At 39.7% G+C, this 12,080-nt stretch overlaps 1 protein-coding gene across 1 annotated transcript; it reads right to left on the bottom strand.

Annotated features, from left to right (window-relative positions):
* Positions 1–4,761: 4,761 nt before the first annotated feature.
* On the bottom strand, positions 4,762–11,802 carry LOC129256361 (monocarboxylate transporter 9-like). Its single transcript, XM_054894593.2, has 3 exons — positions 11,653–11,802; positions 8,722–9,018; positions 4,762–8,066 (listed from the first exon to the last, which is right to left on the bottom strand). Exons 1-3 carry the CDS (start codon positions 11,795–11,797, stop codon positions 7,681–7,683), a joined length of 828 nt encoding a protein of 275 aa, XP_054750568.1. The 5' UTR covers positions 11,798–11,802; the 3' UTR covers positions 4,762–7,680.
* Positions 11,803–12,080: the final 278 nt, after the last annotated feature.

Raw genomic sequence — 12,080 nt, 5'->3', positions numbered from 1 at the left:
GAAAATGTTAAGTTCTCAAGTCAAAATCTCAAAAGTTGTCAGCTTGCCCTTCTCTAACAACATTGATTAGAATGGTCGCGATTCCGTCGCGCTCGCACCAGAGAACCATATCTCCTCCACAATTTTCCTTCGTTTTGGACAGTGCTTAAAATTATCCTTTTCGGGTCAGTATATTTTGTTCTAACTTCTGAACGTTCCCATGGCGAAGAAGAAAGCGTAGTAGGTTTCACGGTACACCATATATCTTTCTTGGGCAAGTGTTGGTCCTGAAGAGGACCACCCAAACGAGTTGGTGGTCCTTTTCAGGACCAACATTTGCCCAAGAAAGATACATGGTGTACCGTGAAATTATACACTGGGTTTGTTCGTTATACAAGGACGTGTGAAAATGTTTAAGATCAAAATCTATAAAAAATAAGATAAAATCAGCCCGCGCTTTACACTCGCACCATATAAAGATATATTTACCGAGATCTATATTCTCTCCACAATTTTCCTTCATTTTGGACAGTGCTTAAAATTTCCATTTTGGGTCAACATATCAAAAATTTCAGCTCACGCTTCGCGCTCGCATTATGTTTATTAATAAACGCAACTTGTTCAATTACTAGTGCGAAATCTGAGTTTGTTCCTTATATAAAATAGTGTAAAAATTTTTAGTTTTCAAGTCCAAATATCAAACATTTTCAGCTCGCGCTTTGCGTTCGCATTATGATGAGAAGTCGCCGGAGGCAACCGAAAGTCGTCTTAGCTGGAGACTTCAATCATCCAGACATCAACTGGGAAACGTCTACGACTAATCCTGCTACCACGGCCCTGCACCAACAGTTATTGGATGTATTTCTCAGCAACTCCTTATTCCAGATGGTCAGAGATGTTACACGTCCTTCATCTGAAAATGTTCTTGACCTGGTTGTTACATCTACTCCTGCTTTGGTGGAGAATGTTGAAGTGCATCCTGGAATCTCTGATCATTACATCTTGACATTCAACATTTTGTCCACCCCAAAGTATCAACCGAAACCGATAAAGCTGACATGCAACAGCTCAAACAAGCTACTGTTGACTTTTCAACAAGCTTACTTTCTTCTGATCCTGAAAAGAGAGATGTGGAAACAAACTGGAGGGTGATCTATAACTTCCTAAATAGACGTTTGTCAGAGATTATTCCCTCAAAGATGAGCAAAGGAAAGCGACATGTACCATGGATTACCACTGATATTAAACGGAAAATGAGGAAAAGAGACAGGCTTTTTAAAAGAGCACGACGACAGCCTGGTACTGTTGCTTGGGAAACCTACAGAAGATTTAGGAATCATGTGGCTAAGCTTGTTCACAGGGCTCATTCTGACTACGTGAGCAACATCATTGGAACCAGTCTTGTTGAAAACCCAAAAACCATTTGGTCGTACATCAAAAGCTGCCGCTCTGAATTCCTTGGAATACCATCTCTACGCACAACTACCAAGATGTGTGCTACAGCCAAAGGCAGAGGCCCTTAATGACCACTTTCAGTCAACGTTTACTCTAGAAAGTAGTCAAACATTGCCATCTAAAGATAACTCTCAATACCCACCAATAGGGCACCTACATTTCCATAGGACTGGTGTGGAAAAGCAGTTGAGACAGCTGAATCCCTCCAAAGCATGTGGTCCAGATGAAATCCCACCGAGACTCCTGAAACTTGTATCCCAAGAAATATCTCCTGCCCTCTATTTCTTGTACCAGCAGAGCTACAACTCTGGTGTTACCCCATCACACTGGAGACAAGCGCTTGTTGCCCCAGTATACAAGTCAGACATGTCAGGTGACAAGAGTGAACCTTCACAGTATCGCCCTATTTCACTCACATGTATATGCTGTAAAATCATGGAGCAAGTTGTCTTTAGTCATGTCTCAAAGCACCTTGCATCTAATAATATCCTGACAGATGCACAGCATGGATTCCGACAAGGACTCTCCACGGTCACCCAACTAACGTCAGCAATTGAAGACTGGACCTCTGTCATCCAGAAGCGAGGACAAGTTGATGCTGTCTTTTTTGATTTCCAGAAGGCTTTTGACAGAGTACCTCACCAACGGTTACACTCAAAGCTCCTGTATTATGGCATCACAGGTGATACGCTCAACATGATCATGTCATTCCTTACCAACAGACGACAAGCTGTGGTAGTTGATGAAACCAAGTCACAATGGAAAAGTGTCACTTCTGGAGTGCCGCAAGGCTCTGTGATCGGCCCGACTCTCATTCTATTATTCATAAATGACATCCAAGATCAGATAAGGTCAAGTATGACTATGAGGCTATTTGCTGATGAGAGATTTCCAAAAGTACGGACCATCACATTCTTCAACAGGATCTCCAGCAACTATCCAATTGGTCTTCAACCTGGTTGATGAATTTCAATGTGAAGAAGTGTGCAGTTCTATAAATAACTCGAAAACGTGTGCCTGGCTTCTATGATTACTCTCTCTGCAATGATCTTTATACCAAGAGCAAGTGAATACAAATACCTAGGTGTGACGATCACTGCTGATTAACGTTGGAATAAGCATTGCCAGAACATCAGACACAAAGCAAGTCGAAGGACCCTGTCACCATGTACCAAAGAGGTGAAAGCCAGAGCCTACACTGCATTGGTCCGTCCACAATTGGAATATGCATCAGAGGCATGGAACCCGCATACAGCTACAATTGTTGGCTTAATTGAAAAAGTGCAAAGATCAGCTGCTCGCTTTGTACACGGTGACTACAGGACCTCAACATCTTCTTCAGCCCTTGTGTCTGCATTCGGATGGGATAGTCTCTATACACGCCGTCTTCTTGCTCAGTGTACCCTCTTCCATAAAATTCATCCTCATCTAGTTGCTGTACATTTTCCTCCTACCATTGGTCCTGCCACATATATTGGACGACATGATCACAGCCTTAAATATGCTATACCGAAAGCAACCACTGATGCATACAAGTTCTCTTTCTTCCCACGTACTGTCAAAATTTGGAATCACCTACCAGGACCTGTTGTAATGGGAACAAATCCAGCTGTATTTAGAGAGGCTGCACTGCCATTCATCCGCGCGATGCAGCCTCCTGTTGGGTCTCTTATGCTGTAAACCAAGAGGCAGTTTTTACTTGCACGGTGCACATTCACTTTTAATGTATATAAGTGAAATTTCAAATTACTTCACCATGGCACCCTGCACTGATACACAGAATGTTTTCATCCCGAGATAGCTTTGAAGCTGCTGAAAGGGATTACTCTTCAAGGTTCAAGTTCAAGCATGTTCAATTACAGATGCCGGATCTGAGTTTGTTTATAATATTAAACTTGTAGAAATGTTCAGTTTTCAAGTCAAAATTTTCAGTTCGCGCTTCGCGCACGCATCAGTCCTTTTCATGATTACAAAAGCTTCATGGAATGTCTGATTTTAAGTCCAAATCTAAAAAATAAAAAAAAAGCTCGCGCTCGCTTTACTTGTTTGATTAAATACCAATTGTGTTCATGATTGCAAAACCTTTTAGAATGTCCAATTATAAAGTTGTAAAAAAATTCACAGTTGCTTAGTTCTATGTCCACCCTCTTTATGTTTAAATTGCTTCGAATGTCCTGCTTTTAGTTCTAAATCTGAAGAAAAAATCAGCTCGCGCTTTGCACTTGTTTACTGTGTACTTTATTTAAAAAAAACGTGATTAACCAGTCCATTTTCAGGTCGAATATCTCAAAACAAGTGGAGCGCCTCTGGCAGTTTCACCTCCATCACGCGATTCAATATAGCAGCAGTGCTGACTTTGAAAACTGCTATAAAATAATTATTCACAAAAAAAACACCATTCATATAATGTTACAATACTGCGTTCATTGACAATAAATGACATTTGACCTTTGATCATGTGACCTAAGACTTGTCAGTGATACTTGATTACCCCTATATCCAAATGTTATAAAGTATATCTATAAACTTTGAGAGTTATCAGCAATCTAATAATTACCTGCAAAATGGCCAAAGTTCAATGACCTTAAATGACCTTTGACTTTGGCCACGTGACCTAAAACTCGCATGAGATGTTCAGTGATACTTGATTACTCTTATGTCCAAGTTTTATGAACTAGACCAATACACCTACAGAGTTATTCTGGTATTAAACTCAACAAATACCACCAACATGGCCAAAGTTCATTGACCTTAAATGACCTTTGACCTTGGTCATGTGACATGAAACTCACACAGGATGTTTAGTGATTCTTGATTACTCTTATGTCCAAGTTTCATGAATCAGATCCATGAACTTTCAAAGTTATGATGGTAATTCAACAGATACCCCCAACAATGGTCAAAGTTCATTGACTTGAAACTCGCACAGGATGTTCAGTGATACTTGAATACTCTTATGTCCAAGTGGTATGAACTAGACCAATAAACTTTCAAAGTTATGATGGTAATTTTACAAATACCCCCAACTTGGCCAAAGTTCATAGACCTTAAATGACATTTGACCTTGATCATGTGACCTGAAACTCGCACAGGATGTTCAGTGATACTTGATTACTCTTATGTCAAAGTTTCATGAATCGGATCCATAAACTTTCAAATTTATGATGGTAATTCAACAGATACCCCCAACATGGCCAAAGTTCATTGACCCTAAATGTCATTTGACCTTGTTCATGTGACTTGAAACTCAGGCAGGATGTTCAGTAATACTTGATTAACGTTATGTCCAGGTTTCATGAACTAGGTACATATATTTTCTTTTAAGTTATGACATTTCAAAAACTTAACCTTAGGTTAAGATTTTGATGTTGATTCCCACAACATGGTCTAAGTTCATTGACCCTAAATGACCTTTGACCTTGGTCATGTGACCTGAAACTCAGGCAGGATGTTCAGTTATCCTTGATTAACCTTATAGCCTATTTCATGAACTAGGTTCATATACTTTCTAAGTTATGTTGTCATTTCAAAAACTTAATCTTCGGTTAAGATTTGGTTAAGATTTGGTGTTGACGCCGCCGCCGCCGTCGGAAAAGCGGCGCCTATAGTCTCACTCTGCTATGCAGGTAAGACAATAGCTAGACAGGAATAACCGTCGTTTCTGGGGATTTATTCAACAATTTCTGACATTTTACTGTAATCCCCATTTACCGACGGTAGGGTGTACGTGTGGGCTCGCATGTGTTCTCATTCCCTCCCTTTTGTCAATTCACAGTCCAAAGTTTGATGTAATTTTACACATCGAATTTACAATCTAAGGATGTATAAACAACAAACTTTTAAATTTGATATTTCAATGTTTAAATACTTTAATAGATATAGATGAAAAAGGCATGAAAAATATACTTTACCGATGTTTAATTGGGTTGAACACGATAAAAATGGTCAAAATGGCAGCCAAACTATAAAATATTTACAAACGAACGTCAACAATCACGAATGTGATATCGATATTGCTTTCGATATTATACGATCTGCTCCATATGCGAACGAAACCGAAGATAAACGATACTAGTTATACTAGTACTAGTACTAGTTATAATCGCGATATATCGATTCGAGACATTAAGTTAATAACGATAATGACGTCATTCAAGATGGCAACTTGCAAGAAAAACCGTCAGGTCAGGTGAAAATGTCTTAGATGACAGATTTCTCAATCATCCAGAGGATTTTTTTCAATAACTCCGGCCCAAGGTATGCAATTACTTAAGTTATTTATATTTCCCTGATAATGGAAACCATGAAACTTTCAATTTTGCTTAAAAAAACAGTTTTAAATCGCGATCTATAAAACGCTAGTTCACTATACGTTGGCTGTAGGTACGGGGCCCCATCCCCTTCAGTCTATGTATGGTGAGTGGAGCCAACGTAGTTCAGCGGAACAACCAAAATACAGAGACTGAAGCTTTTGGTCTAGACAATAGCCACCTTTCGCAAACCTCAGGGACGGTAACATTATGGTCCCCTAACACAAAAAAATTGCGATTTATCGTACATTCGATTTTCACGATTAATTGTACATTATAATCAATGGAATCAATCATAGAAAACTGTTCTACATGCATTGCTAAGCTTTGTGGTACAGGCCCTATAGATCTGCTTTTCGTGTGCAAAATTCTATCACGCGACACCCGCACCATCCTGCGAGATTAAATCCCGTTTTCATGAATGTACGTCTGGTCATCATCGTATATGCCCCCTGAGCCGGCGGCGAGCCTCTACTATGACAACTGGCTGGAGATATTCGAAATGCAGGGCCCACAATAGAATATGACATGGATAAGAAAGTGTTTTTTCAAACAAATCGAGTACATGTTGAGTGAGGAAAAACTTACTGAATTAAGGCTTAGATATAGATCATTACAGTCCATCGAATCGATATTGCATTTAATGTGGATTATTGGTGGATCACTGGCAATTGATTCCATGGGTCAGATCACCTCTCCAGCCGAAACCATTTCGCATGCGTTGATATGTACACAGCATATGCAATAGGCCCATACGTCTGAACTTCAGTCGAATTTGCGGGGTTTTTTCTTTTGTTTACTCCTTCTACACAAACGATATGCCTCTAGCACACAATATAATGGGCATTATGTTTTACTTTCCCCAGAAATGGGGGATTGACGAGTGGTATCCACTCGTCAATGGAAGTGCCCCCCCCCCCCCCCCCCGGGCGGCCTCTCGAGCTCTGGGAGGAACCAAATGTGGCTCTGGAAAGTCGTCCTAAATCGGATATATCGCTGTTTTCATAGTAGCAACCAGAATTTTGCACACGAAACGCATATTGAATGTTTCCGTTGCAGATGCGATACGAAAAAAATCTAATTTCACACAATTTGTCTTAAACATGTCTTTTTTCAGGGCAGTTAATCAAAATATTCAGCTCGCGCGCTTGCGTGAATTGCTTAGTATACATACGCATATTATTCATACAAAAAGTGCTTAGAATGTCCAGTTTTCTGGTCGGAAATCAAAATTTTCGGCTTGCGCTTCGCGCTTGCATCAATTATTTGTTTAATATACCATTCCTCTTCATGGTTCCAATCAAGTTTTCAGGTATTTTGGATTGGTGAGATACATGTCTGTATTTTATGGATCACTGCGAACTTTCTTTAGGTCGATGAGTATATTAAACATTTCATCTTTATCTTTAAGGGTAATTTTCCCCAAATTCCTAAAATCTTCAAATCAAGGGACATCAATCCCCCAATCGTTTCAATATTAACTGGATAGAGTGGAAATACTACCGCAACTACCTGTAATCATCAAGGATATGTTATGGATTAATTTGCACATATAGCTTTGTGTACAACCTTCATGTAGAAAGGATATTATCTACATTATGCTCTACTTAGCTATTGGGAGTTAAATCCGATTAAATAAAAATAGTAATAAAGATGATAGTCTCCAAAAAGATTCATAACGGACCCTCAAAGCCAATTAACGTGATATTTTCGAATTCTGCTCAATAAAATACAGGGTATTATGATTTAGCCGCTATGTGCAAGGAATTGAATTACTCATTGATCTAGAAATTGGTTTCGGATTTGGAATTCATGGGGCCTCCTAAAGATTTTATTTTATCACTTTAGTGCACAGCTGACAGCTCAAATCGGTTCACTAAATCAATTGCAATCTTAGTGTAGTGCAACGATCGACAATAAAATATAAATCCATGTTTTAATAGAACTTTGGATATCTTACCAAGCTCATGTAAAAGAAACAAACACCAGCACAGGAAACTACTAGAGCAGAAGCCAAAATCCACAATTCTGGATACCCTAATACTCTCAGGGCTCTCGGTACTTTGTTCCCTTCATCCAAAACCTTATTTTGAAGTGTAATGTCACTTGCATCTACTTTAACACCAAAGAGATTTTCTTTTTCTGTGTCCGCTTCTATTTTCATGTATGACTTAGGTTGGTCCGTGTCCTTCCGAGGAGGGGTGTACGTAGAGACAGCCCCTACACCGGTAACTAGAATGAGAGCTGATGCGATCCGTATAGTATTCCTCCAACCAACGGCATTGATGAGGAAGTATATGAGAGGGTTCAAGGCTAAAAGACCTGTGAGGGTGATATGACATATAAGTGCTTTACGTTACTTTACACATCACGATAAACATCTATCAATACAGTTTATTACCCGTCGAAGGGTACATCCCTGTTGAAGGAGTACCATGACAATCAAAATAATCATAATAAGTCTACTAATCATAAATTTCATTAGGTTTATCAAATGAAATGCACTGAGTTTGATATGAATTATATTGTCAAATTCACCAGTATTATAGGTAGCATATCGCACGAGTATTTGAATGTATTAAACTAAAGCGATGATGCAGATTCTCACACGATCAGGATGCAAGTTCAAACTCAATTTAAAAATGTCCAAAGGATTGGTACTGTCAATGTCATCTTCTAGATAGTCTATTCATTATGAGCCGTTACGCAGACGGCAGTATATGTGACAATCTTAGGGAACTTTTTTAAAGGACGGACTGAAGAGGTTGTACCCATTCCGGAAATGTCTCATATAACTTTCTACGAAGTAAACGTGGGAAATAGGAAAGGCTCAAATAATTTTGTTTTTTGTAGTACTTTGATGGCATACAATGGCCGGATGCCCAAGTCAAGTGTACATAAGACTATAACGACGCGTGTCAATAATTAAAGGACTAAACTCTTTCTGCACCATAAAAGGTCACAAGCGTTCATGTACCTGTACTGCATCCTATAAGTGCCATCGTCACAGCCCTGGCTGAATTTTTGTCTGGGAAGTACTGTAATATGATATTTAACCCAGAAGCCGTCACAAAGTTGATACCAAACCCGTATAGCAGACTAAAGGTGAAGAACATGGGAAGGAGACTATTCATGAATGACGTCACAATGAGAGATATAAAGCAAGAGATGACACCTATAGCAGCAATCCATCGATGTTGGTATCGTGCTATGAGAGAGTTTGAGATGGGGGTGGCGAGGTAGGTCAGACCAAATGGAATCGTCCCGAGCCATCCTGAAAACAACAGAACATGAAAATGGATGGATAAATAAACATTAACTGATCAAATGAAAATGGAAACATATACCTTAAAGATTGCTAACTTAATATACACATTCTGAAAAGCGGAAATCCCGAGGATATCATTCAAATAATTTTGTAAATCGGATCATGGACAGGTCCATGATCGCATGTATTGCCCGGGGGCCACTTCCATTGACGAGTGGATACCATGCACGACCATGGGGTCTCGCAAAGCACCCTTAACAAGTACTATATTTTCCATATTCTGAAAATGCACCCCTTAACAAGTATTGGCGTGTGAAACTCTACCCTTAACAAGTATTCGAAACAAAACGATACCCTTGGCAAGTATTCCCTGAAATGAACCCCTAAACAAGTACAGCGATATTTCAATTGTTATATGTCACTGACCGTCGCACAGTGGGCCGGTGCGAAACAAAAGTGCGCCAAAAGTCATTTTGGGCGATTTCAGATTAATTTTTGTCATGCCCAGCTGAAAGACAAAACTTTGAAGAATACTTCAGCAAAATATTTCATTCGGGAATTTGCTTAAAGGTTGTTTATTTCCTACCTCAAATCGTAAAATGTGACATTTTGCGAAATGCCGTGTATATGACAACTTAGTTGAAAAACAAGCCATTTCACAGGAGGTTTTTCATTTAGGAATCTGAAATGGCACCCACATAATCCTGATATATTCTTTTTTTTATGTGAAAGGGTTCAAAGTAGATAAAAGACACATTTCAGGAGCTCTATAGGATAATAATTCCTCGACTCGGCTGACAATCCATGTTTTTTGCATTTACATTAGAAACGTTTAAATTTCCGTGGATTTCCGTTTAAATTCTATCATCATCATTTTGCCAGATGTCTAAGCTTTAAGTCGATACCAAATTTAGCTGCCCGTTTTTGCCCGATTTCATGTTAGAGCCGATTTTACTTGACACAACACCCCCAAAACCTGTTAAAAAACTGTCATTTTTATACCGCGCAGTCATCGCAGCGCACCGTGTGGGGTGTACATTGCCGTTCATTTTTGCACGGCGAGGACGATTCCCCTTCAATTCCATGAAAATGACATGAATTCCGGGCGTAATGCAAACAAAATAAGGTTGATAACGCATAGAAGGGCTACCCTCTTCCAGAGATAAAAGTTACTTGTAGAATAATTTCAGCCAAAACCCTCCTTATAGTAAAACATTCGTGGTGCTCTATACTCTGCGTTTTACCCAAGTCTACACCGCTTGATAAAGCACGGTTAATACTTTTCATATTTTTAATTTTTTTTATACAAATGTAATGATCATTTTGATGCCATAAAACCATTTTCAGGATCTCATACACACTTTTTAGGCATGTGAGAGGCATAAACCAACATTCACTCTGGTCAATCTTAAAGTAACACATAACACAAAGTTTGCATTCTGTACATTGTTTAGCGTAATTTGTCTTTTCACAGATAGGTTTTAAGTAGCCAATCAAAATTTTGTATCAAAGTGACGTCATATCGGCTTTAAATTATGTTCAGTCGATTCTACGCCAAAAATTACCCTTAAACAACATGTTAAAGTAAAAATATAACACGGAATATAATTTTGGCGCACTTTCAACTCATTCTGGCCCACTGTGCGTCGGTTTTACCTTTACCTATACATCATCGGGTTTAGTACGGGCCCACCTCCCACACCTCGCGCAAGTCGGACTCTAAGCCCCTCTATAAGCACGTATAGTGTTGACTGTTGGGGAAAAAAGTACATCCTTTATTTTTTAGTCTTTTTACCCTCACAAATTTGACCCTAAACACGTAGCTTTCCTAGCGAAATAGATACCCTTTTTTCATTATTTTAGTGTTTTTGACACCCTTATTACGTTACGTACGTAACGTGCCCTTTCTTGAAAAAGACATCCTTTTTACGTGTTTTTTGGTCGCGCATGGTATCCACTCGTCAATGTAAGTGCCCCCCCCCCCCCCCCGGGATGTAGGGCCTATCCTAGCTTGTCACATACCTCCTTGCACATACTGTCAAAATAATGAAACTGTTTTTCGGCTGCTGCTGTCAGGCAGCCTTGAATTCAATTTGAACATGGAGATATTATGGTATAGATCACCAGCAGACATCAAAAGGCATCGCCTGCCAACCTCCAGATAGGTCTATAAATCAGCTGAAGAAGTCGGCTGCGTCCTTGTCAGGTAACAGTATGTGACAAGGCCTCAAGTCTTTCATGTCTTGTCTTTTCTTCTCCATTATCTCATCACTATCTCGCTCCCCACCCTCTCTCTCTCTCTCTGTCTTTCTAAATTCTATCTCTCTTTCTACCCCCTCCGCATTTTCCCGCCTTTCCCCTCCTCTTTCTCGTTTTCCCCTTGTCCGATTTTTCGAATCGTTCACCGTAATAAAAATCAGTTTTCTTCATCATGACTAATATATATATTTATATATATATATATATGTGCCCCCCGCCCTTTGAAAGGGGGGCACACATGTGTTTTAACGGAATTTTTACATTACAAATTTTAATTGTGCCTCTCAAAAGGGGGGCACGAGCCAGCTGTGCCCCCCCCCCCCCCCCCTCCGTGGATCCGTGGTATACGGATCTTCCTTGAAAATGGAAAAGCTCACATACCTGTGGCAGTTGCTCCTTTGCCAAACTCGTCTTGGAAGATGACTAAGAATTGTCCATACGAATATAAGAATCCATAGTTAGCGAAGAAATGAAAGAAAGTAACCAGCGTGATCAACCAGCCTCTACAACCCTCCAACTTAACCATGGTGGCCTCCTATACAGAAAATTGAGAAAGAAGAAGAGAAAGAAGCTCGATTTGTGTTTTTTTTTCTTTATAATCCAATATCTTGCAATAAGCTGCTCCCACCCACTGATCAGTGCTCCCACCTAAGAATGTGTAGGTAAACTCTTGTCGACCCCTAGTCTATAGACCATGGAGTGCCGAGACATTCCCTCGTTTGCCTTGTGCTATACCTTGATGGCCTTGCGACCCCACTTTATTGACTCCGAGCAAATATTAGCAATAATTGATGTCAAGAGCCCGGTTG

This window comes from Lytechinus pictus, chromosome 3 (genome assembly GCF_037042905.1).
Source record: "Lytechinus pictus isolate F3 Inbred chromosome 3, Lp3.0, whole genome shotgun sequence".
Taxonomy (NCBI): domain Eukaryota; kingdom Metazoa; phylum Echinodermata; class Echinoidea; order Temnopleuroida; family Toxopneustidae; genus Lytechinus; species Lytechinus pictus.
The sequence above is the reverse complement of the archived record's forward strand: the minus strand, read 5'-3'. Positions and strand labels throughout refer to the sequence as shown.

Coding starts and splice junctions, on each gene's coding strand:
- LOC129256361 (XM_054894593.2), bottom strand. CDS start 11,797: ATGGTTAAGTTGGAGGGTTGTAGAGGCTGGTTGATCACGCTGGTTACT. Junction 9,019..11,652: donor CAAAGGAGCAACTGCCACAG/GTATGTGAGCTT, acceptor TGTTGTTTTCAG/GATGGCTCGGGACGATTCCA. Junction 8,067..8,721: donor ACTTATAGGATGCAGTACAG/GTACATGAACGC, acceptor TCACCCTCACAG/GTCTTTTAGCCTTGAACCCT.